The sequence below is a fragment of the Gorilla gorilla genome, chromosome 6 (genome assembly GCF_029281585.2).
Source record: "Gorilla gorilla gorilla isolate KB3781 chromosome 6, NHGRI_mGorGor1-v2.1_pri, whole genome shotgun sequence".
NCBI classification, from domain to species: domain Eukaryota; kingdom Metazoa; phylum Chordata; class Mammalia; order Primates; family Hominidae; genus Gorilla; species Gorilla gorilla.
The window spans coordinates 110,835,561-110,863,212 of record NC_073230.2 but is presented as its reverse complement, the minus strand read 5'-3'; the positions used below and the strand labels follow the sequence as shown (position 1 = coordinate 110,863,212).

General features: G+C 37.1%; 1 protein-coding gene across 7 annotated transcripts in view; it reads left to right on the top strand.

The window, feature by feature from the left end:
- The window catches only part of PHTF2 (putative homeodomain transcription factor 2), a 183,985-nt gene that overhangs the window by 108,413 nt on the left and 47,920 nt on the right, over positions 1-27,652 (top strand). For all 7 annotated transcript variants that reach the window (XM_055392512.2, XM_055392514.2, XM_019031739.3 and 4 more), the window contains exons 6-10: positions 3,645-3,810; positions 5,106-5,270; positions 15,183-15,369; positions 17,539-17,694; positions 24,016-24,234. In XM_055392512.2, the coding sequence (XP_055248487.1) occupies positions 3,645-3,810; positions 5,106-5,270; positions 15,183-15,369; positions 17,539-17,694; positions 24,016-24,234 (893 nt within the window). The remainder of the gene's footprint in view (positions 1-3,644; positions 3,811-5,105; positions 5,271-15,182; positions 15,370-17,538; positions 17,695-24,015; positions 24,235-27,652) is intronic.

Here is a 27,652-nt window from a genome sequence, read left to right as displayed (position 1 = left end):
AAGATTAACAGTCCTAAAAATGGAAGATAATATTCCATTCTATTCTATTCTGTTTTTTAGACATAGGGTTTTGCTTTGTTGCTCAGGCTGGAGTGCAGTGGTGCGATCATAGTTCACTGCAGCCTTGAACTCCCGGGCACAAGCAATCCTCCAGCCTCAGCCTCCCAACTAGCTAGGACTATAGGAGCACGCCACCATGCCCAGCTAGGACTATAGGAGCACGCCACCATGCCCAGCTAATTATTTTTATTTTTATTTTTGTAGAGATGGGGTCTTAATATGTTGCCCAGGCTGGTCTTGAACTCTTGACCTCAAGTAATCCTCCCACTTCACCCTCTTAAAGTGCTGGGATTACAGGTGTCAGCCACCACAGTTTCTCTCTGTTGCTCAGGCTGGAGTGCGGTGGTGCAGTCATGGCTCGCTGCAGCCTCAACCTCCAAGGCTCAATCATTCCTCCTACCTCTGCCTCCATAGCTGGAACGACAGGCATGCACTGCCATTCCCAGCTAATTTTTGAAATTTTTTTGTAGAGGCAGGGTTTCGCCTTGTTGCCCAGGCTGGTGTCAAACTCCTGGGCTAAAGCAGTCCACTCGCCTCACCCTGCCAGAGTGCTGGGATTACAGGTGTGAGCCATTGCATCCAGCCTACTCCTAGAGTTCCCCTTGCCCAGTACATTAAGTCCTGCCTTTGAAATGTTTGTGCCCAGCAACATTCTGTCTTAGTTGATCTCCAGCAGAAATCTCTAGCAGCACTGTCTAGTTCGTAGGACTTCATTAAATGCTCAAAAAGTATAACTCAGCATTATATAAAATAAGTGAATGTTTTCTCTATATATCTTCCTTTTTTTTTTTTTTTTTTTTTGAGATGGAGTCTCGTTCTGTTGCCCAGGCTGGAGTGCATGATCTCAGCATGATCTCGGTTCACTGCAACCTTCACCTCCAAGGTTCAAGCAGTTCTGCCTCAGCCTCCCGAGTAGCTGGGACTACAGGCATGTGCCACTAAGCCCAGCTAATTTTTGTATTTTTAGCAGAGATGGGGTTTCTCCATATTGGCCAGGCTGGTCTCAAACTCCTGACCTCGTGTGCTGCCGGCCTCAGCCTTCCAAAGTGCTGAGATTACAGGCAGGAGCTACCATGCCCGGCTCTCCATATATCTTCTAAACCTTAACTTGAGAGGAAAACAAAAAGGGGAAGTGATACCAGAGTTACAGAGGAAAAGCCACTGTCTCAGGAACTGAGACCATGGGAGGGACATGATCACTTTTAGAAAGATACAGTCAGAAGAAAGAAGGAAAAAGAGAGGAAGAAAGTGGCTCCTCCTCCTTTTTCTAATGCCTTGTCGTCAGAATTTCACAGTATGTAATAACTTCCTGTTAAGATATACAGAAAATATAATTTGTATGCTCCCAGCCCTAGGATTACAGAGAATGGTGATCACAGGGCTGAAAGAGTTCAGATAAATAACCAGCAACAGGTTATATAAAACCTAAAGTTTTAAAAGATGTTCTCCTTTGTGTCTGAAACTCTGAACTTCTTAAGTAAGCATTTGTACTTGCCCCTTTTAAAATTAGAGTTAATGGCACGGTGAAACCCCATCTCTACTAAAAATACAAAAAATTAGCCAAGCGTGGTGGCGGGCATCTGTAGTCCCAGCTACTCGGGAGCCTGAGGCAGAAGAATGGCGTGAACCTGGGAGGCGGAGCTTGCAGTGAGCCGAGATCGCGCCTCTGCACTCCAGCCTGGGCAACAGAGCGAGACTCCGTCTCAAGAAAAATTAGAGTTAATGGTAGCTAAAAAAATTAAAAAATAAAAAAAAGCTACTATTCACCAATGTTAAGTATACATTTACTGTGTATAAGCAGCTTTTCAAAATGTTTTACATGCATTACCTCACCTAAAACCTATTATGGTGCCTATGTACTGTATGTATGCTGTGTACTATGTAGATACACAGAAGATTAAACCAAGGCTCAAAAATATTAAAGAACTTGATAAAAGTCACATTAGAATTCATATTAAAAACAAAAAAGACTCTCTGCTTTTCAAAATTCCAGACTGTTACGGAAGAACTAGAGAATTTGGGTTAAATTCCACGGTAATTCATAAAGATGATTGGCATTTAAAATTTTTTTTCTTATTACTTAGAGTTACATACAGCTGAAATTTGTTTTCATGATACTCTTTAAGTATATTAAAGTGTATTAGCAGATTAAGTGATGTTTTAAGCTTTTGGTATATTGGACCAGGATTCTTTGAGTTGCAGGTGGCAGAAACTAAATGCAAACTAGCTTTTACAAGAAGTTGGTTTTTTTGGTCGTTAATTTTGCTGTTTATCATAAAAGCTAAACAAAAAAACCCCAGGAAACTAGATAGAATAGTACAACAGCTGGGGCGGCCATATGTCCCAGTTTGCCTGGGATTGTCCAACCCCAAGTTTACTCATGTTGTCCTGGTGCCTTTCACTCTCAAAAGTGTCTTGGTTTAGATGGTAAATTACATGGTCACCCTAAACACCTAAATACCCATCTCTTTAACAATGATTAACGTTTTGGGATGTTTACTTAATCTGTTTTGTTAAGTAAATTATATACATTGAGACATTTTACCCCTGAATACATCAATATATGTCTCTTCAAAATAAGCACATATAACCACATTACAGTGATCACACTTAACAAAATGACCAAAAATCTTATAATATTTACATTTTATTTTAGGTACTCCTTGGCCCTGGATTCAGGCATGGCTGGATTGAGAGGCTCAGATAATATCTTCACTTCTTTTTGCTGTAGACTTTGGTCTTTCTGGTCACATTCTTAGGTTGGCTCTTTCTAGGTGGTGGCCCCTAGCAATTTCATTTTTTCATAGTCTTTAGTGTTTGTGATCTAGGAGAAAGGTCTTGAAGCACCTATATTAGTCCCTGAAAAAGACTGATTGGCCCTGCTTAGGTCACTTGCCCATCTTTTTATAAACCTTTGTATTCAGACTTACTAAGACTGTGACAAGCCTAGGTTACATGTCTGTCCCTGAGGTGGGAGAAATAAGAATGTATGATTGATGGATAAAGGAGGGAGACAAAGGTAAAGAGAGTTTATGTCCAGAAAGTCTAAGGGATGCTGTATAGGCAAAACAAGATTTCCCTTCATGTAGTAATAGTTAACATTGATGGACGTTTAGTGGTTTCTCTGGAAACTATGCCTAAGTAAATTTGTTATTAATTCTAAGGAGATAGACCTCTATTAATAAGAAGCTCTTTGTATCTGTATGATACACTTATCATAAGATTTCTTTATTTGTAAAACAAAGAAATAATGTACTTGAGGTTAGGGTGGTTCTTTGATTGTCTGTGATGTTACTTAGAAATGTCCTTTGATTCATATGCATCTAATTTACGTTGCAGTGTTGAGGTGTACTTTAGAGACTATGTTGGGTGTTGTCTTGTTCTGAGAGTTTATTACTAAATACCATGGTTAGGCTGTGGCAGACAATAAAACAGTCTGAAAGAGCTTGTCTATAGTAATATTTTAAACTCATTTAAATTTAGAAAAATATTTTGGCAAAAAATAATGTAAAAACAATTTTAAAAGTTTTGAAGAGGTGACTATCAGATCTATAATTAAGCATATTTTCTTTCCCTTTTTATAGTTGCTGCAATAGTATTATTCTGCTCCACTTCTAGCCCACACAGCATACCTCTGACAGAGGTGATTGGGCCGATATGGCTGATGCTGCTCCTGGGAACTGTGCATTGCCAGATTGTTTCCACAAGAACACCCAAACCTCCTCTAAGTACAGGGGGTAAAAGAAGAAGGTACTGTTTTTTAAAAAGTAATCTTTTTGTACATTTATGTAATTTGAATCTACGATTGTTCTTGACTCCTCTTATCTTCATAGACTTAAAATCTTATCTTGTAAGGTTGCTGTTTCAAAAAAACACTGAGCTTCAGAATCAATTACCAGATGATTTAGTTTCCATATTTGCTTCAAGGCCATTTTAAGACCACATGCCTGTGTTTTTGTTTCTTTTTTTTTTTTTTTTTTCCTTGAAGCTCATTTATAGTCACCTAATATCAATGTAGACAATATATGTTAGCTAGATTGTTAATAATTCCTACTACTTATAAAAATCTTGTATTTCTAAGATGCTTTGGCAAAAACAAAAACCTAGAAAAAATTTCAGCTAAACTGTATTTACTAAATGCTATTTGGTTTTGTTTTGTTTTTTTCATTTTGTTTTTTTTTTTTTTTTTGAGACAGGGTCTCACTGTCTCCGTCACCCAGGCTGGAGTCCAGCTCACTGCGGCCTGGACCTCCTGGGCTCAAGTGATCCTCTCACCTCATCCTCCTGAGTAGCTGGGAATACAGGTGTATGCCACCCTACCTGACTAGTTTTTTTATTTTTTATTTTTTGTAGAGATGGGGTCTCACTTTATTGTCCAGGCTAGTCTTGAATTCCTGGGCTCAAGCGATTCTCCCACCTCGGCCTCCCAAAGTGCTGGGATTACAGGCATGAGCCACCACACCTGGCCACTAAATTCTGTTTGAATCTGTTTAATATTACCCTTGATTCAGTAAATATAGCATGTCTCACTGGCCAATCAGCACACTGGAGTTTGTTTTAAGGTTCTTTTGGAGCAGGTCCTCTTTTGAATATCATTGCTAAGAGATTGTGACATTTGTAGTTTTTGGGTGCTGAGATTTAAGCGCATCTCATTTTTAAAAGATAATACATTAGATAAATAGCAACGTCCATAAATTAGATTATAATTCTCTCCAATCTAAATTTTCTTCTTTCTTCATCTGCAGATAAGTGGCATTCAAATAGGGAAGAAATGCTTCTGTAAATATCCATCCAATGCAATCCTTTCAACCTTCTGTCCACTGACCTGCCACTATAAGCAAGGACCAATACCTTAACATTTCTAGAAATTGGTCTTGAATATGCATCATGATATTTGGATTAAATTTTATCTAGTAAATCTAAATTTTATTATGTGTTAAGTAAAGTTCCTGTGTTTATGTTTTCCAAAATTTTGATTGTACTACTGAGAAAGTGGTTATTAAAATATTAAAGCTGCCTTCCATTCTTAATCTCTTCTGATGAAGGAAATTAAGAAAAGCAGCCCATTTGGAAGTACATAGGGAAGGAGATGGTTCTAGTACCACAGATAACACACAAGAGGGAGCAGTTCAGAACCACGGTACAAGCACCTCTCACAGCGTTGGCACTGTCTTCAGAGATCTCTGGCATGCTGCTTTCTTTTTATCAGGGTTTGTATTTATTTAAGGTTTTATATGGCATAGAGATGGCACTATCCTTTTTCTGGCACTTCAGTCTCAGGTAATGAATATTAATTACTTTAAATATGACAGCCTCATTATGGATTTTGTTTTGATAAATTATAATAGTATAGATAATGGAAAAATAGACACTGTAAACTTTATTTGGCTCATGTGTATATACATCTATACGAGAATGAATATATCAAAGCATATTTAGCTAGGATTTCCTTTTTTTTTTTTTTTTTTTTGGGACAGAGTCTGGCTCTGTTGCCCAGGCTGGAGTGCAGTGGCACGATCTCGGCTCACTGCATCCTCTACCTTCCGGGTTCAAGTGATTCTCCTGCCTCAGCCACCCGAGTAGCTGGGATTACAGGCACGTGCCACCACACCTGGCTAATTTTTTGTATTTTTAGTAGAGATGGGGTTTCACCATATTGGCCAGACCTCGGCCTCCTAAAGTGCTGTGATTACAGGTGTGAGCCACCGAACCCGGCCAGGATTTCTTGATTTTGGTTTGTTTTATATTTCTGAAGTATTATTTTACTTGTGTTAATTGGTTAATTTATTTTTATCACCGTTTTAGGTCAAAATTGGCTGTATTAAAATGTCATGTGAATTGTATAATTTTTTTCTTCTAAGTTCTTGCCTCAATTATCCAAAATTATCTGAAATAAAACATATAGGCATTGTTACTTAAGTGAATAAAATGTATATTATAGTATGTGATTCTACTTTTGTACAATGTACCATGTGCATTTGTGTACTATACAAAAATGGCTTTTTGTATACAACTGTACAAAAATGGCTTTTTGTATACAACTGTACAAAAATGGCTTTTTGTATACAACTGTACAAAAATGGCTTTTTGTATACAACTGTACAAAAATGGCTTTTTGTATACAACTGTACAAAAATGGCTTTTTGTATACAACTGTACAAAAATGGCTTCTTGCATAGTTTGTATAGTTGTACCATCAATGAAGACTTACCAAATAGGAAAATATAATTACAGCAAACATTAAAAAAAACCTAACTCAAGCTTGTATTATTATTATTATTTTGAATATTCAGAACACTTAAGGGTTGTATTACTAGTTTATATAGACCTATAATAAATGTGAAAAAAGTTAAAAGGCTATGATCAAAATACTGAGTGTAACTGATGAAAGGTACTTAATTAATCAAGAAAAGGGATATTGCAAATAACTATTCTGTCACTTTGTTAACTCCTTCACTAATACCATATTTCATCAATTTGTGATTGTGCTCTTAGGATAAAGTTTATCATGCATTATAGAACTAAGCAGTTATATCCAGGGCATATTTTCATTGATTGTAATTTTTGGGAAAGTTTTCCAGATTTTAATAGTTTACAGTAACATGGCATTAAGTGAAAATCCTTTCTATTCCAATCACCTATTCTTCCTCCAGGGACAATATGTTTTGTTTTCGTTTTTTAACTTGGGTTGAATTCTGTCTATATCTCTCTCTTCTTTAGTCTTTTAAAAAAATGTTTTGCACATAACTAACTTGGATGTAATATAGCTCTCCTTTCTAACATTGGCATGCAACAATTTAGTCACTGCAAAGTCAGTTTCTTGAGCATTTCCAGATAAGCAGTTATAAATAGCGTAATGGATATATTTCACTTTTTGGGAATCATTCATTTGTTTTGGTTGTCTACAACTGATATTATGTGTAGTATTCAGAGTCCCCCTAAAACTAGTAGGTTGATACCTTTGGAAGTTTACTATATTTCTCTTATCAAATGAGATAGAGACTTAAATATTCCTCCTGTTGGGCAGCAGCATGACCATGATCATGACTGCCATTGCAGTGGCTGTCCATTATAGTGGCTAACTCACTCTGGATTTATTCTCTTTAATCATGACAGCTGTACATCTAAATATTTTAAAAGATGTACTGTGTTTATCTCATTTTGGGGCTGGTTTGCTAGCATATGAATGAGACTTTTATTAGGTACAAGTAGATCTTAAGAGAAATGTTAATTTTAGAAGTCCTAAGCTGAGTTCGGAGATCTTGATGATATTTTCTTCTTTCAGGCTTTGTTAAGACAGGAAGTGCTTAAACTAAGCACTTATCAACTAAGCACTTATCAACTTATCAACTAAGACTTAACAAAATTGTTTCTGGTGATAAATTGAAAAGCTGGATACTTCCGTTAAGTTATCTCTGTTAACATACCTGATAGGAAAATAAATTAATAACCACACAGATACCTAAGCTTTGTGTATGGGATCTTGATGGTTTTCTAGATGTTAGGTTGAGAACCACTATTCTATTTTTGTATATATATATATTTTTAACCTATCTCACTGCACACTGAGAGAACCACCTTTTTTTTTTTTTTTTTTTTTTTTTTGAGACAGGGTCTTACTCCTGTAGTCCTTGGTGGAGTGCAGTGGCGTGATCATGGCTCCCTGAAGCCTCAACCTCCCAGGCTCAGGTGATTCTCCCACTTCAGACTCTCAAGTAGCTGGGACTATAGGCATTTGCCACCATGCCCAGCTAAGAGAACCACTATTTTGAAACCCTGTATTTATAAGTTGGAAAGGTACTGTTTGTCATCTCTAAGTACATTTTATTCTCAAGATAAAACTATTATTTTTGAAACAAGACATAGTATTTTTCATTTGAAAAATTGGGAATTACTTTAATAAACCTTTATGAACCTGAGAAAACAAAGTCTAAGAAAATGTCAATTTAAAAAGATATAGAGGCTGGGCACGGTGGCTCATGCCTGTAATCCCAGCACTTTATGAGGCCAAGGCGGGTGAATCACCTGAGGTCAGGAGTTCAAGACCAGTCTGGCCAACATGATGAAACCCCACCTGTACTAAAAATACAAAAATTAGCTGGGCGTGATAGTGGGTGCCTATAATCCCAGCTATTTGCGAGGCTAAGGCAGGAGAATTGCTTGAACCCAGGCAATGGAGGTTGTAGTGAGTCGAGATTGTGCCACTGCATTCCAGCCTGGGTGACAGAGCGAGACTCTGTCTGAAAAAAGAAAAAGATAGAAATCAATTATATTTCCTAAGGATTTAGTACTTTAATTTCAATTAATTGTTAATTAATGTAATTATAGTTTCTATTAAAGAGATTGAATAGGATGAATTACATCTTGATTGTGTGTCGTTCAGCATAGTACTTACTTCAGAAGTCACATGGATCCTAAGTTTTCTTTCATGTCCTCTAAGATTCATTTCACCGTGACAATATCACTGAAAAACAGCAAACAGGAATTACAGCTCTCACTATGTTGCCAAGGCTGGTCTCAAACTGGTGGGCTCAAGCAATTCTCCCACCTTAACCTCCTAAAGTGTTGAGATTACAGGTGTGAGCCACCACACCCAGCTTTATTAAATCTTTAACTTTCACTTTAGTGTTAAAAACAGTAAATACTAAGGCTAAAAGTGACAGGAATCTTAAAGGTAGATCAGTCAGGCATATTAGTTAACATGTTATCTGGTTTTATTCTGATTATCTGTCTCTAAATCACCAGGTCAAATTAAAATACAGAAAAATTAGCAAGGCATAGTGGCACGTGCCTGTAATCCCAGCTACTCGAGAGGCTGAGGCAGGAGAATCACTTGAACCTGGGTGGCAGAGGTTGCAGTGAGCTGAGATGGCACCACTGCACTCCAGCCTGGGCGACAGAGCTAGACTCTGTCTCAAAAAAAAAAAAAAAAAAAAGGAAAAAAAAAAGAAATATCTAATAAGTACCGTCCTAAGCCAGGCATTCAGTCACATGCTGGGAGTACAATGCTGAAGCTCATAAGCTAGTGGGGGAAAATCACATATAAACCCACTGAAATACAGTGTTACAAATGCAAACAAAATATCCTAGGAGAACAAAGGAGGGTACAATGATCTCTGCCAAGGAGAGTCAGGAAGGCTTCACATTTCAATTGGGTCTTGAAGTGAATTTAAACAAGGAGTTGGATATGCAATGTTTTTACAAGGAGAGTAGTTCTCAGAAATCTGATAAGGTCATAGAAACTAGGCTAAACTCAAGAAGCTAAGAATAGGAGAGTGAGCAGCTAAGGCACAGTGGAGGAGGAGAGCGGCAACCTTATGATGGTTCACTGACTGGCTGAATGACTAAGTCTGGATTGCTGGGCCTTCTTCGAGGTCCTTCCCCCTCAGCTTGGAAAGATATTCCTAGGAAAAGCCCCTAGTTGTCCCTACAAGCTTCTTTAACACCCAGACTAGAATTAAATCTGAGATTTTTTTTCTCAGAGAATCATGGAATGATAGAGTCAGAAAAGATACTGAAAATCACAGTTTTGTTGTCTCTAACATCCCTCAGAATCTTAGGGATTCTCAAAATGGGAAATGAAAGTCTGTAATCAATTTTCAATATTCTGAAAAACCTACCAGAAATTTGACATTTTCTGGTAGTATTAAATCACAGCTTTCCTTGGTTTGTGCTAGAGTTATATCGGATCCACATTAAACTGAGATTCTGACTGAGCTGTCTTCTAAATATAAGCTGTTTCCTCATTATTATTGTTATTATTATTATTAGTTTTTTTGGGGTGGGGGATGGAGTCTTGCTCTGTTGCCAGGCTGGAGTGCAGTGGCACGATCTCGGCTCACTGCAACCTCCGCCTCCCGGGTTCAAGTGATTCTTCTCCCTCAGCCTCCCGAGTAGCTGGGACTACAGGCACGCACCACCATGGCCAGCTCATTTTTGTGTTCTTAGTAGAGATGGGGTTTCACCATGTTGGCTGGGATGGTCTTGATCTCTTGACTTCGTGATCCTCCTGCTTTGGCCTCCCAAAGTGCTGGGATTACAGGTGTGAGTCACTGCTCCTGGCCATTATTATTTTTTATTTTTTATTGTTTTTGAGATGGCGTCTCACTCTGTCGCCAGGCTGGAGTGCAGTGGTGCGATCTCGGCTCACTGCAACCTCCGCCTCCCGGGTTCAAGTGATTCTTCTGCCTCAGCCTCCCAAGTAGCTGGGACTACAGGTGCATACCACCACGCCCAGCTAATTTTTGTATTTTTTAGTAGAGAAGGGTTTCACCATGTTGGCCAGGATGGTCTCGATCTCTTGACCTCATGATCCGCCCACCTCGTCCTCCCAAAGTGCTAGGATTACAGGCATGAGCCACCATGCCTGGCTTGTTTTCTCATTATTTTTATGCTAAATTTGGTAAAAAGCTTTTCAAAATCTAGGAGTAAGGTAATAAATTACTACAATATTTACAATTTACAAAAAAAAGTTTCACTGATTTCATCTTAATTTATTCTTCATAACACTGCAGTCACTAACAACAGCAGAGCCGGGAGGCCACCACTCTCGGGCCAGAGTTCTTTTCAACTGCTCCAAGCTTCCAGGGTTTTTTCTTTGCCAAGGGTGTTGCTAAGGGCGCACTGTGCATGTCTAGGAAATACTGCTTCTATCATGGAATAAATAAAAGCGTGTATGGAGATATATGTCTCCTGTTTTCAAGAAACTACTAGCCTTGCTGTCCAGGTGCCTGTGATTCGTGGTGTTTGGGTTGATCTAAGAAAATAGCATTAACTCTGGTTTTATGAAATGAATATTACATGCATGAATTGTAAATATCAGAAGGTAGATTTGTGTGTGTGTGTGTGTGTATAATACTAAAAAGTATAATTTCTTCCTATACGGTAATACTTTAATTCCTAATACCAGCTTCTTTCTGCTTTCCATTTTTGCTGAGGAATGGTGATTTCAGTATATATGTTTATTTTAAAATCAAAATGCTTTTTATCTTGCATTCTGTTTATTTTTGTGCGTGTTTTGAAGTTGACAAATAGAATTAACTTCCCTTTTAAAAATGTAAGTAGAATTTTACAATATTCGTTTTTTAAATAAGTCTCTCATCCCCACTGCCTTTACTGTATTTTTATTCCCTAAAACAAGGCAACAGGAGGAATTACTTAAACATCTAAGTCTCAGTAACCTGTGTTCCTTTTGATAAATTAATTTTACCAATACTGTCCCTTTGAGGTAGTTACTTTTGTTTATTAATGCCAACATGAGTCATATAACAATCAGTGGTAAAACTAAACCTGCCTGGAGCAACCACGTTTTTGACCCTCTTTACCTGCAATAATTGGAATTTAGCTCTCCTACCATTTACACTCCAGCTTGGGAGACAGAGTGAGACCCTGTCTCTCTTAAAAACAAAACAAAACAAAACCACAGTTGTTTCTTGGTATCCATGGGAGATTGGTTCTGGGATACCTCCACCCACCACCACTCCCAAGCACCCCCCCACCCAGGATACCAACCTCTGAGGATGCTCAAGTCTCGTGTATAAATGGTATAATATTTGCATATAGCACATGCATATCCTCTCATTTACTTTAAATCCTCTTTTAATACCTAATAATGGTATAAATGTTATGTAAATCATTATACTGTATTGCTTAGGGAATAATGACAAGAAAAAAAAGTCTGTACATGTTCAGTACAGGTGCAAGCATAGTAAGCCTAACTACATTTTCAATTTGAGGTTGGTTGAATCCACAAATATGGAACCTGTGGATATGGAGGCCTGGTCGTGACCCACTTATTATCCTGCTTTCACCTTCTAGCTTTAGCATCTATAGATTATTCTTGCCCTAATTATTGTTATGATTCCCAAGTGGTTATTTTTCTAACTCCATCATTCCTTCTACATTTATTAGTTGGCATTCTGCTTTAAGGAGAAGTTTTCCTTTATTTATTTACTCATATATTTCTATTTTATTCAATTTTTTATTGTCATTTATTTTGATGATCAGATCAACCTAATTTTGGCCATGGAACCCCTTTGAGCAATTAACCTTGCTATCCGACATATCTGTATCAGTCTTTGAGCATTTCCTTACTTTCTGGCACAACAAAATGTTTTGGGTTCAACTTGTATTTCCTCTGTCCCAGCCTAGAATCAACTATTGTTTCAAGAAGAGTAGTATATAGAAACCAAAATCTGAGTTCAAGATACACTTGTTGCGATTGGGGTGTTGTTAACCCCAGGCCTTTTCAGTGAGCACAGCTAGAAAATGTGTATTTGGCCCTTTACAATTATATTTATTTCTATAGCCATCCAGGTATATTATACACCATCAATTTGCATTGATAGCTCCAATTCAAATACAATCCTGCGGGGTTCATTCTATCTCTTCTTCTTTTTATATTTATATCTTCTTTCTCTGTCAGTGAGAAAAATCTGATCCCCATTATCCTCAATATGTTTACTTATTCCATTAGTCGCCTTTATATAGATCAACTTCTAACCCTGCCAGGCTGCACCTGGTACTTTTCTCTAATATTGACCCTAAATGGGCTTCCATTATTGACTATCACTGGGCTGCTTTTGCTGTCCCACTCCATTGATATTCTTGCAAGTGCTTTCATTACCAGCTACTGGCAGGCTGCGTTTGTTTGTAAACTCTGAGAGTAATACTTACATTTAGCGTTTTTCTTTTGCCACTGCAGTTTAGTTTGCAACTTACCTCCATAGGGTTCATGAGAAGCATCAAATACCTACTACAGCTTAGTAAATTACTGTTCTTGTCTCCTGAGAGTGTAGCATGAACTTTGAGGAGATAGTGGGGAGAGAAACAACCCAGAGAAGATTAGAGGGAAGCAGAGGTAAGGACAGGAGGAAGTGAGAGATAGCTGAAAGGTATCATATGGGATGAATGCTACCAGTACTCTTTCCCCTGGTTTCACATAGTATTTACCCTGCCCTGTTAAGGAAAGAATACATTCTCCTTAGAAAAATGGTTAAAGCAACAGTTATTAGAGACTCAAAGACGCTTTTACTGGCCTACCCCTACCCCCCTACCACCGCCCTTTTTTTAACCCTATAGAGTCTGGTTCATTCTACACATTCCCAAATTTTCAGCCACTATTTCTACTTTGACTGCTGGCCTCCAGGCTCATGTTTTCAGTTGCCTACTAACATTTCTCAGAGTGTTCCATCTTTCTTCCTAAATAAATTTCTCTTCTTGCATATACTGTCTGATTAATGGTTCTACCAACTTTTCCATCTTCTTTCACCTAATTTATCCCCCTTTTCCTCTCCCTTCTCAGCCCAGTCTGATTTTCATGAACCTTTATAAATACCTTTCCAGTACATTCTCTCTTCCTTATCTTTGAGTTTCTGACATTTTCAGGATATCAAGTAACAACTTCACTTCGTCTTTTTCCACATCTGCAGGTTGCACAGTGTTCAAGGGAGAGGTAAAGGAGACAATTAATAACTAATGTTTCTATCACTTTCTTTCCCAGACAGAGGAAGTAACAAGTTTCCTCTGCGTCTTTTATTTTCTATTTTTTGCCCATTTTCCTCTATCCTATAATTCATGTTCCTCCCTCTCTCCATCCTCTTTATCCTATGGCTTATTGTTCCCTTGGTCTCTCCATGCTTCTGAGGATCATACAGAAAGTAAAGGATCTGGAGATTTGGCTTTTCAGTCTTGCAACTCTGTGGAGATGTGCTCTGAATGACTAAAAAGCACTGGAGCTCTGTAGAGCATATGGGAAATAATGGTCTTTCTGCCCCTTTAGGAACCTTGGAGAAGAAGGACAAGGAAGGAAAGGGGCCTGTTTGCATAGGACAGAAACTTTCTAGGTTGATGAGTGTGTTAAAAAATCCTAACAGGCAGTTTCCCAGAGAGTAGGCAGTTTGAGGTAGTATGGAGAATATAATTAACTTAATAGTCAGAAGGTCTGTACTCTAGTGCGAGCTTTGCTTCTAACTGACTGCATGACCTTGAATAAGTCACTTAGACTGGTTCTTTGTCCTTGTTTCCAAAATGAGCATTTAGAATAGGTGAGTTTTAAGGTCCTGCTCAGTTCTAAAATACAGATTCCAATAGAACTGAGTAACTTAGTGTTAAAACTAATGTGGGGTTTTTTGGTATGTGTGCATTTTTAAAAAACTTTTGGTTTTTGGCCTAACTGAAGGCAACCTAACTGAAGGCAATATACTATTTTTATTTTTCCTTACTGGCAAAATTGATACCTCTAACAAAAATTCAAGGGAATTTATTTAAATATAATTGCTTTAAAAATGTTTTATGATAGATAATCTACATTGAGCACATTTTAATTTTGTGTGGGACTAACTTTATATTTCTACTAACCGTTTCCTTTGGATAACTGTTCTTTCGTCCACTGTAGTCTTTGAAGAGGACTCCTCAAGTGTTTGCCTGTTAGTAAAAAACATCTTATTTCCCATGTTGTATTTTATGTGTTGAAAAAAAAATTTATTCTTATAAATTCCTCAATTCTAGCCCTTTAGATATTTATAAGCTGCATGATTGCTAATATCTTTTCCAGAGATTATTTCAGTGGGTTACTTCTTTATTTTCTTTGTGTTGTTCTTTTTCACTTCTTCCATTATTTAGAAACATATTTAAAATTTTCGTTTTTTTATATCTTTTTATGTTACAAAAGACCTGTGTCTTCACTGTATATTAAAATGAGTTGTATACTAAAAGGAATTTATCAAACTAAGTTAAACCATGAATTGCAACTTAACCTGACAGTTAGATCATTTTTTAAATAAAACTTCAAAATATATTTTTAACCATAATAAGATGGGCAAAATTTTGTTTCTAGATTTTGTTCAAAGACCAGATGATTTACTAAGAATTTTTTGATAAGTTAGGGCATGTCTCCTAGAATTGTTATCTGTAAGACCTCAAAACCTTTAAGCTGAAATAGGACATTAATTTACATGTTTATTTTAGCTGTTAGATATATTTCTAAATTATTATACAAATAGGATGGTAATTAAAATTTAGAGAAATAGCTATCTGATGTAATTATTAACAGATTATAATTTCTATCAGTAACCTATCCAAAATAAGCTAAGTCCAAACATTCTGCATATTTTAATTTTTAGATCAAAGAAAGCAAAGAATTCAATTGATAAATCAACTGAAACTGACAATGGCTATGTATCCCTTGATGGGAAAAAGACTGTTAAAAGCAGTGAAGATGGAATACAAAACCATGAACCTCAGTGTGAAACTATTCGACCAGAAGAGACAGCCTGGAACACAGGAACACTGAGGAATGGTCCTAGCAAAGTACGTGTGATTTTTAAAATAGTTTGCCTGTGTGATTTTATATTAGCTAATGTAAAGTGACTTAGATATAGTAGTTGCCCTTGAACTAGTATTTTCTCCAGAATTAATTCTGTGAGCGTTTATAACACTGATGAAACTGTAAATGAGATAAAGTGTTGTGATTAAACTTGATTGACAATATAATCTGACACCTTCTGAATTGATGGCTTCAGTTTTTCCAAAATGTTTTTTTGAGACAGGGTCTTACTCTATTATCCAGGCTGGAGTGAGGTGGTGCGATCTTGGCTCACAGCATCCTTAGCCTCCCAGGCACAAACGATCTTCCTACCTCAGCCTCCTGAGTAGCTAGAACTACAGGCATGCGCCACCATGCCCGGCTAATTTTTTTTTTTTTTTTTTTTTTTTTTTTTTTTTTTTTGTAGAGACAGGGCTTAGCCATATTGCCCACGCTGGTCTCGAACTTCTGGACTCAAGCAGTCCACCCACCTCAGCCTTCTAAAGTTCTAGGATTACAGGCATGAGCCCCTGTGGCTAGCCCCAAAATGTTAAAAGCACTTTATAATTTACAGTTGTTGTTTGTTAAGCCTTACTTTTTCTTTCCCTATTTCTGTGTGTGTAAGAATTTGCACTAAGTGGAACATGTGAATAATTCAGAAAGCTGAACAGGGAAACCAGTTTTCCATTCATGTTCTCTATAAGAAGATATCTTGTTTTTCCTGCATTCGTTACCTGTGGTGTCAACATACCTGTTTTGTTTTCTTTTGTTTTGTTTTTAATCTGGAAAAAATCTTACTGGGGACATATTTGTTAAAGAGAACAATTATTTCTTTACTTTTCCAAAATAGAGAGACTCTGGTTTTATTGTAACAAAGCTTAATGTGATGTCTTCTATTTCTTTGCCTCACTGAATTTTTTTTGGTTGAACAGTTTATTCTTTAGAAGCTGTTACAGTAAAAAAATAGAGAGAGAGTCAAATTAAAAGATGTTACCTCTCTTACATTTGGGAATGTGAGCATGAACATATTGTGTTAAGGAAAATAAAGAAAAGAGGATTCTCTAATTTTGGGTAAAGTATATGTTACTACTTGAACGTTCATGTATTTTCAGTACCAGTAGCCATAGAAGAGCATGGGCCTGCAATGAATGTAGTCCCTTACTCTGATTTTAGATTTTTTTCAGCATTTAGCTCTGATAATGTGAGCCTCTCATCACTGTTATTCAGCAGATAAATTTTCAGTCATACGCTTTCAAACACGTTTTCAGGCTTGTATTAATATTACCTAGTAAAGTTGTATGAGGAACATGAAAATATCAATAAAATGTATGCTCTAGAGTCATTTAATTTCATAATTTCTAAACTCTGGTTATCTTTTACAAATTGATGTGTGTAGAATGTTGTCTGACGTGTGCACATGCAGTTGCTATTTACTTCCTCTTATCCTGTAAACCGTTATGAAATTAGTGGTGGGTCTTACAATTGATGGCTTTTTCAGTTTGAAAAAATAGTATAATATGTTCTTTCACCTTCTTTTAAGTGGTCTCTGTTCTGCTTTTCTCCTGTTCATATTCTTTTTTTTTTTTTTTTTTGAGACATGGTCTCACTATGTTGCCCAGGCCGGAGTTCAGTGGTGCGATTATAGCTCACTGCAGCCTAAAACTCCTGTGCTCAAGTGATCCTCTCACCTCACTCTCCTGAATAGCTAGGAGTACAGGTGTGCACTGCTATGCCTGGCTGATTTTTTATTTTTATTTTTTAAGAGACTGAGTTTTGCTATGTTGCCCAGGCTGGTCTCGAACCCCTGGCCTCAAACAGTCCTCCCACCTCAGCCTCCCAAAGTGCTGAGATCACAGGCTTGAGCCACTGTGCCTGGCATATTTCTTATTTTTGGATGCTGTTTCAAATCCTTTTACGAACAGAAATATTGCAGGATAATATTTGACAAATGGCTGTTGAAGTACTTTTAAAAGTAAAAATGCCTTAAAAGTATAGTCACTGATTTAAGATATTTTTTCAGAAAATCAGGTAATACTAATTAGTTACTTTGTGGTAGTTGAGGATATTTTGAAGTTGTGTGTATATATGTATGTGTAATTTCAAATTTCGTAGTTTAAAAGCTAAAAGGTTGGTTAGAAATTACCTATAATCCTCTTTGTGTACTCCCAACTTAGGATACCCAAAGGACAATAACAAATGTCTCTGATGAAGTCTCCAGTGAGGAAGGTCCTGAAACAGGATACTCATTACGTCGTCATGTGGACAGGACTTCTGAAGGTGTTCTTCGGAATAGAAAGTCACACCATTATAAGAAACATTACCCTAATGAGGTATATACTTTGTCCTTAAGTGTATACATACATATCTATTTTATATGTTACTAATTTGTAACTTCTTTCAACAATTAAAAATTGTTGAAATAAATATTTCACATTATTATCAATATTTATTATTGTTGTGTGACCTGGATTTATAAAATAGCAGTTTTAGGTTTATGTATTGCACATGTATTGATAGATAGCCACACATTTGAGCTCATTTTGTGTATTATCTTTGAAGACTCATACATTGTTTGTTATTTGCTTTTAAAGAAGAACATTCTGGAGAGAGAATCTGCAAACTCCTTTGTTCACTTTTTCCACAATTTGAAAGGCTTTATACATTTGATCATAGCAAAGTTATTTTAAGTAACTTCCTTCATATTGCTGTCACCAGTTATTAAGTCCCCATACTTCAAAATTCAGTTCTTGTTTCTTTGTTTCTATTTTTCCTTATTAATCTTTATTTTCTCTAAACCCTTTTCAACTATATCATATCTCTTGAGCTTCAAATTGTTTAAATAAAGAATTTCATTCAATTGTATTTTCAGTTTCTAATCTAAGGGTAGAACATTTGGCTTTAAGGCAAATAAATTACACTGTTTATCACTTTTTTATAAACATTACCTTCTACTCTTTTTGAGCTATGTTAGTATTTTTTTCCTTGATGGTTTTGGGTTAAACTTGTAAAAAAAACACATGTTACGCTGTGCTGGAATATGATTGCCTTCAGAGTATTAAGATTGGAAGAGTTACTATTCTTTGCACAGTCTTCTTTGTGGTTGTGTCTCTGGTTAATCTTTCTGGTGATTGTGGTTTTGTTTCTTTTCCCAGTGGTTGCCATACAGACACTAATGCCAGTGTGTCTGCTCCATTGCCTCTTCACCCATGTCATTTGATGTAGTGTTTTTTTGTTCCTAAACCAGATAACCAAGCTTGTAAAATTTTGTCTTACTGTATGTACTGTTAGAAGTCAGTTGGTGCTGGAAGGGAGATGGAGGGCTGTTTGACCCCTCTCCCAGAATAAATTATTTAGCAGTAGCAGTATTTTTCTCACTCCATGATCTTTGCTTTTGTTGGTTTGCAACTGTATTTTAAACGATTGAGGTTCTTGAAGGGCAGAACATTATTCTACCTATTAACTTTTAAATTAAAAGGTTGTTTAAAATCTTGATTTCCAGCTAAGTAAGGCTGATAGTAAGCATTGATTTACATCTTTTTTAATGATATAAGAAATTACATAAATATAAAATATGGCTATAAAATTCTTCATCTATAAAGTGAAGAATGTAGACTAGGTGATATTTTAAAAGCTGCATTCAGCTCTCAAAAATTTTTACTCTTAAACCAGCTTTAAAGGGCGTTTCTAAAAAAAAGCAAAATAAAGCCTCCTTTGAATAAATAAAATGGAAACAGAAGATTTGTAGTGCTCTTTTACGTTTTTATTTATAAATTTAAATTTATTTTATAAATTACTGTACTCTCTCCAATTGCTAGTAATGTTTTTTCTTTAAGAGTGAGGCATGAAAAAATCATTTGGACCCACCCAAACACAATGAGCAAGCATCTCTAGTACCTAGATTGTGCCATTTATCACTAAATAACCAAAACCAAAAAAAACAAAAACAAAACAACTTCTTGAAGAAGTGGCTGATTCCTGATTGTCGTTTGTTGCAGGAAATATACAAAATGACTGTGGAACCTCTTATAATATGATAGAGGGCAAGGAAGCTATCAAAGACTACCAAGGTCTTTTCAGAAAGACTTGGGAGCCAAAGAGAATAGTTTGAACTTTAATTTTTCTTGATAAAAGTATTCCAATGATAAATGAAAAAGAAAATTCTTTGGGGAAGTATTTTGTGCATGGATGGGATTGGTGGGCTTTATTATAAGATAATGGGTCAGGAAACTAGCCATTTGTTGTAAGCCTCCCAGATGGCAATATCTGTAGATAAACTTTTTAGGGGCATCTATTTTTTAGGGAAGACTTATCCAGTCTTCTGGTGGGATGGGGGTAGTAGATAATAAAACAGGCTGCTCTGGTGTTTGGCACCAAGGGAACTGGGGATGAGATGGGAATCTTGTCATTTAATGTGTAGACTTTCATTTAATCCCCGTTTTTTGCCTTTTTCTACTATCTACTATATCTGGTTGACTTCTTCCAGTGTTCTGTTGGGAGGAATTACTTGGTTATCTGGGATGCAGGAGGCGTCCTAGGGAACTGACAGCTTCTTTTAAGTGTTTCTTCTGTTACCTACTCTGTCCTGCTTTGTTCAGCTCTACAAATATTGTTCAATTTTTACTCCCAATTGTAGGTTAGCTTTTCATCTCAGAAAGGTAACATTTGATGAGAAGCGTAATGAAGAAACCATGGGCTTGGAGTTAGATTATTTAAATGACCTTGGGAAAATTATTTAACTTCTGAGTTTTTTAAAACGATTTTCCTTCCACCCCCCAAGAAAGCATTTATAAGTCCATATTCCCTTCAAATAAATACTATGTGTTCTCTAAATCTCATTATATGTTCAGTTGTAGGCGTCTAAAGATTTGACATGACTAGCAGTACAAACCAAAACAAATGTGTTTTAACTTGAACTGTTCAATTCTAAAATTTTCTTTTTTTAGACTTTATTTGGTAATTTGTAGTGATGTTCACTATTAATCACACAAATATTGTAGGTAAAATTCTATTTGAAATGTAGGCAATTATAGGCAATAGTTTTTAGGGTTTTTTTTTTTTTTTTTTTGAGACAGAGTTTCACTCTCCTTGCCCAGGCTGGAGTGCAGTGGCGCCATCTCGGCTCACTGCAACCTCCGCCTCCGGGGTTCAAGTGATTCTCCTGCCTCAGCTAATTTTTGTATTTTAATAGAGATGGGGTTTCGCCCTGTTGGCTAGGCTGGTCTTGATCCACCCACCTGGACCTCCCAAAGTGCTGGGATTATAGGCGTGAGCCACCACTCCCAGCCAGAGTTTTAAATGTATAAAATGACCCACTTGGCCAGGTGCGGTGCTCATGCCTGTAATCGCAGCACTTTGGGAGGCTGAGGCAGGCAGATCACGAGGTCAAGAGATCAAGACCATCCTGGCCAACATGGTGAAACCCCGTCTCTACGAAAAATACAAAAATTAGCTGGCTGTTGTGGCACGTGCCTGTAGTCCCAGCCACTTGGGAGGCTGTGGCAGGAGAATCACTTGAACCCAAGAAGCAGAGGTTGCAGTGAGCGGAGATCACGCCACTGCATCCAGCCTGGTGACAGAGTGAGACTCCATCTCAAAAGAAACAAAAACAAAAACCCACTTACTAATCTGCATTTGGCAAAAAACACTTCTAAAGAATTATAGATATTTTCTTAATCCTGAAATCATTAATTAGTTTCCGTTAAAGTCATCAGGCCTTTAATCCTGATTAACAAGTCTGCAACGGACGTTATATATAATAAACTATCTGTATCACAAATTTTAAATTAGCAATTATTAAAAGCTTAATGTGTTCTGTACCTTGCTAATGAAAACTGGTGACGTTAGAGAACCTGAAATATTTTTGGAGTGCTGTTTATAAAACAAAGCAGAGTGATTTTTGTCCTCTTTTTCTTTCTATATTTGTTCTTACTTATTAATCATTTTCTTCTCTTTTGAAAGTTTTTCTTTTTACTTCTTTCTAAATAAACAGCCCTCCTCCCACAAACACTCTGTTAACACACTGTAGATTCACAGTCCCCATTCTAATATCAGTAGATTAATTATTAATAATGTACTTCATTCACTCAAGGTATTTTGTTACCTGTGGTAAGGAGATGGCCAAAAAAAAAAAATCTGTCTTTTGTGGACTCGTAGTATATTTAGATTTACAATCTATATGAGAATATTAAACACATGAATATTTAATTGAGACAGACAATATTGGCCGCACATTCAGTGGCTCACGCCTGTAATCCCAGCACTTTGGAAGGCTGAGGTGGGCGGATCCCTTGAGCTCAGAAGTTAGAGACCCGCCTGTGCAACATGGCGAAACTCCATCTCTCAAAAAAAAAAAAAACAAAGTACAAAATTTAGCCAGGCATGGTGGTACACTCATGTAGTCCTGCTTCAAAAAAAAGAGGCCAGTGCCATGGCTCACCCCTGTAATCCCTGCACTTTGGGAGGCTGAGGTGGGCTGATCACTTGAGGTCACGAGTTCCAGACCAATCTGGCCAATATGATAAAACCCCATCTCTACTGAAAATATAAAAATTAGCCTGGTGTGGTGGCGGGCTCCTGTAGTCCTAGCTACTCAGGAGGCTGAGGCAGGAGAATTGCTTGAACCCAGGAGGTGGAGGTTGCAGTGAGCTGAGGTAGTGCTGCTGCACTCCAGCCTGGGTGACAGAGTGAGACTCCATCTCAAAAAAAAAAAAAAAAAAAAATATATATATATATATATATATATACACATACACACACACACACACACACACATACACATACATAGAGAGAGAGAGATTGTGGAAAGCAGTGCAAAATTTATTATCAAATGAATATAAATAATAACTCACTTCAGGCCGGGCTTGGGGGCTCACGCCTGTAATCCCTGTACTTTCAGAGGCCAAGGTGGGTGGATCACCTGAGGTCAGGAGTTCAAGACCAGCCTGGCCAACATGGTGAAACCCCATCTCTACTAAAAATACAAAAATTAGCCAGTCGCAGTGGCATGTGTCTGTAACCCCAGCTACTCGGGAGGCTGAGGCAGGAGAATCACTTGAACCTGGGAGGTGGAAGTTGTGGTGAGTGAAGATCGCGTGCCACTGCACTCCAGCCTGGGCGACAGAGTGAGCCTCCGTCTCAAAAAATAGTAATAACTCACTTCAGGGAGAAAGTGATCACTCTAGGTAGGTGGCTTTAGGGTAGCATTTGTTGAGCCCCTGCTTTGTGCCAGGTTTGTATTCAAAGTTCCCATGCTCATTTAATTTTTAACAGCTTTTTAAAGGAGTGCAGGATTAATGATAAGAGGTAGGAGCATAATTAAGGCCTAGGGTGGAACATAATCAAAGCAAAGAACAAGCCATGCTTAGGGGCTCAGAAGTAGCCTACTATCACTGGAGTAAAAGGTTATGGTATGTAGTGGAAGACAAGGTCAAAAAGTAACACATATGAAGATGAGCATGCTAGGTGAAGGAATCGGAACTTCATCCAGGAGAGCAGTGAGAAGCCAAGGAAAGATTTTGACTAGAGGAGTCAAAGAACAGCTGTGCTTTAGGAAGGTTAATCTGGAAAGAAGAGGAAGGCCTTTTAGGCAAAGATCAATTAGGAGGTGCTTATAGCAATGAAGGTATAAATGATAAAGTCTGAAGTCGGTGATAGCAAAGGAAAGACAAAAGGATAAATATAATGCATTTTAAAGGTACATGACAAATCTAGTCACAGAGGACAGCCAAAAAAAAAAAATTTTGAAGATACCTGGCCATAAGGATGACTATGACAATGATTTATTCAGTAAAAGTTTTTTAATTAATTTAAATCAAAATTTTACTCATCTTTATTTGGTACATTGCAAACTCCCAGGATAAAGTAAACTGATTAGAAATTACTTAACTTGTTTTAATTTTTTACTTTTATACCACAGATTATCTCAAGAACATGAGTTGGCAATTACCTTCTTGGTTTAGATATCAATTTTATGTTGATTTCACTTCCATTTGTGAAACAAAAACAGTAGATAAATCCACTCTTGCTTAAAAAAAAAAAAAAGACTAGAATAAGAAAATACAGTCATTCCTGGGTATCCACGTGGGATTGGTAGATATCCGGCCCTTCTATAAATACCAAAATCCAAGGATTCTCAAATCTCACAGTCAGCCCTGTGGAACCTGATGACGCATAAGTCAGCCCTCGCCCTCCATTTCTCCAAAACTGTGGGTTCTGCATCTCAGGAATATTGTATTTTCTATCTGCAGATGTGGAATGCATGGATATGGAAGGCCAATGGTATTGCCATTAATAACATCAATTAAAGTCAGTTAATGTTCACCGTGCAGACCGTATGAACTTAGACTACTTAGACTACTCTCTCTGCCTACCTGAGTTGTGAACTTCATATAAAATTTAAGAGAAAATAGATACAACCCTTGTATGCAAAGTAATATCTGAGCTGAAATATGAAATCAAATAAATTTTGATGTGAAAGTATTTTGTTACTGAATAAAAACTAATATATTTTGTAATGTTTTGCTGTCTCACTATCTTTTGAGGGTGTATTTGTTGTTTTAGCAAAAAGTATCAATATATGGGTTCTGATAGTATCCTTTGAGTTGGAAAGAGTACATAAATTGTATTAATGTCAAAGAATATCTTGATTTCAGGACGCCCCTAAATCGGGTACTAGTTGCAGCTCTCGCTGTTCAAGTTCCAGACAGGATTCTGAGAGTGCAAGGCCAGAATCTGAAACAGAAGATGTGTTATGGGAAGACTTGTTACATTGTGCAGAATGCCATTCATCTTGTACCAGTGAGACAGATGTGGAAAATCCTCAGATTAATCCATGTGTGAAAAAAGAATATAGAGACGACCCTTTTCATCAGGTTGGTTTATGGTTTTGGCTTATGTGGAGCTATGAGTCAAGCTCCTTTGAATTTGTGTTCAAATGTTACAGAGGTGAAGAAAAAGCTTACATTCAAGCTTATATTTCTATAATTTTTTTTCTTTTTATGTGAGCTGTGGTCTGGCTTCATCAAAACATAGAATCTCAGTACTTATATTGTGGTTATGTATGTTCCTGAAAAGTTATTGGTAACTGGAGTTTCGTAAGTCAAATCGTGTGTTAGGTGCAATAGTACTTTCTTACTGAACATACTTTGTGGCCAGATGCATGTACACCTTGGTCTAAACTCCACCTATAAGATTATATTCACAAATCTACATCTCATGAATATCAAATTTGTATCTCCAAGTGCCCATAGTAATGCTATCCAATGGAAATATTATGAGAGTCAGATGTATAATTTTTAATTTTCTGGTAGCCTCATTAAATTTTTTTTAAAGGGGAAATTCAAATATGTTTTATTTAGCCCATTATATTCAAAATATCACTTTAACATATAACTAATATGAAAAAATTAATGAAATATTTTACATTTTTAATACTAAATCTTCAAAATCCAGTGTAAACCCTTAGAGCACATCTCATTTTGGACTAGCCACTTTTTTTTTTTTTTTTTTTTTTTGAGATGGAGTCTCTCACTCTTGTCACCCAGGCTGGAGTACAATGGCACGATCTTGACTCACTGCAACCTTCGCCTCCCAGGTTCCAGCGATTCTCCTGCCTCAGCCTTCTGAGTAGTAGGGATTACGGGCGCCCGCCACCACACCCGGCTAATTTTTATGTTATTAGTAGAGACAGGCTTTCACCATGTTGGCCAGGCTGGTCTCGAACTCCTGACCTCAAGTGATTCTCCCACCTCAGCCTCCCAAAGTGCAGGGATTACAGGCATAAGCCACCCTGCCCAGTCGGACTAGCCACATTTCAAATGCTGAATAGCCACATGTGAGGAGGGTACTATATTGGACAGCATGATTGTATAGGATATCTTTATTTGAATGTCCCACCAATACCTCAAATTTAACCAGTCCTCCCTCATAAATCTGTTTTGCTTATTCCATTCAAAATTTTAGTGAATGACATCTCCATTCATCTACTCACTAGTCCAGAAACTTGGTGGTCATTTAAAATTCCCACTCTTCTTCACCTTCTCTCTCTTACCCAACTCCTTATCTAATCCTGTCAAACCAAGTAAAGTCAGAAAACTCGAGAAAAAAAAGAGAACTTTCAATCTGATAAAAGGGTGATGCATAGCCATCAAAGAACCTTCTGCTATAACAATCCCAGAGGCTGGGTGGCTTAAACAACAAACATTTATTTCTCACAGTTCTGAGGCCTAGAAGTCCAAGATCAGGGTGCCAGCATGATTGGTTCTTGGTAAAGGTTCTCTTCCTGGTTTACAACAGCTATCTTATCCTTGTATCCTTACACAGTGGAAATGAGGGAGCTCTGGTCTCTTTACCTCTGTCTGGTTTTGGTTGGAGTTAGGCTGATTTAAAGTCCATATTAAAGAGCAAAATATCAAGAATAGCAAAGACAATTTTGAAGAACAACAGGGATCTTTCCCTACTGGATATAAAAATTTACTTTCAATTTAATACTCAAGATAGTATAGTATAGACATATAAACATACATACCAATGGAACAGAATAGAAAACTCAGAAATAGACATTTGTTTATAATGGATCACTAATACGTGACAATAAGTGGCATTACAAGTCAGTAGAAAAAGAACAGACTATATGGTTGTGAGTCAAATGATTATACACTTGAAAATTTGTTCCAAATAGTTTCTAAAGGTGAAAAGCGAAACTTTAAAGCATTTAGAAGAAAATACAGGAGAAAAATCTTTATTACTTCAGGTTAGAGAAGAATTTTTAAAAACAAGATATAAAAAGCACAAACAAAAATGGAGAGATAAATTTGAATATCTTAAGATTTAAAACTTTGGGCGTGTTAAAAGATGAGCCACAGGCTGGGAGAAGATATTTCCAATACATTAACTATCACAGTGTTACTACATACAGGACATAAAGAACTCCTACAGATGAATAAGTAAAAGACAAATGACTCAATAGAAAAATAAAAGGATGTGAACAGGTCCCCTGATGGCTAATAAAATATAAGTGAAGATGGTCAGCCTTGCTATTAGTTAGGGAAATGTAAATTAGAACAATTAGATACTACTTAATGTTGATCAAATTGTCAAAATTTAAAACCTGATAAATTTCAATGTTGGCAAGAATGTGAAGAGAGAACTCTTTAATACTGATGTTTGTTTGTACAGCTACTTTGAAGAGCAGTTTGTCATTATATAGTAAAGTTGAAGTTCTATATATTCTAGGACCCTTTCATTCCACTTTAGAATGAAACTTTAGAAGATAGGCACTATCATTGCATTGTGCATGATAGTGAAAGTTGAAAATATAATAGCCAATAATAGTGGAATTAATAAATAATGTTGTATGATAAAACAGTATACAGCAGTGAAATTGAATGAACTCGGCTGCGTATATCAACATGAATAAGTTTTTGAATATAATTTTGAATGAAAAAGGCAAGCTGCCTTTACTTTAAATAACCCTGTCTCTACTGAAAATACAAAAATTAGCCAGGCTTGGTGACAGGCACCTGTAATCCCAGCTACTCTGGAGGCTGAGGCATAAGAATCACTTGAATCTGGGAGGCAGGGCTTAGCAGTGAGCTGAGATGGCGCCATTGCACTCCAGCCTGAGCGACAGAGCGGACTCTGTCTCAAAAATAAAATAAAAAATAAAAAGGATGGCTATGAATGTTTAGAAAAAACAAAGTGGTAATTAGGGAAATTGAGCTGGAGTGTTTTGGTGTTTACTCCCTAATATATGAGATATTTGAAAACATTGATATATACAGGAGAAAACCGGTAGGGAAGAATCAAAGAGATACGGGAGAAAATGTTGACTGGTGGAATGACGTTTCTTAGGATTCTGGAGGGGAATCATAATCAGGAAGCTTAGCATTTGACAGGAAGAGGAAAACATCCTCTGCTGAGATAGGAGGATAAGGATGAGTGCATGCAGCAAGCAAGATGGTGAGAGAGTTATTGCCTGATGATCTTTTTTCCGTGAAGTGCAAGAGTCCAAGGGATCTACTGGCAATAAGCGAGATGATACAAGAGGAGGCTTTTGGATGGTGGTGACGGCTTTAAGTTACCATTTGTGGAGAATGGAGAAAGGGGACAGAGACAGGGAGAGAGAGAAAGAATGAGAGAGAGAGAGAGAGTGTGTGTGTGTGTGTGTGTGTGTGTGTGTGTGTGTTCAAGCCAATGAACACATCAAAACAATCATACTGCCTTGCCACATTGTTGAGGGTCCAGCTGGAATCTGAAACCATGAATTTGTAGTTGCCTATTCTACACAGC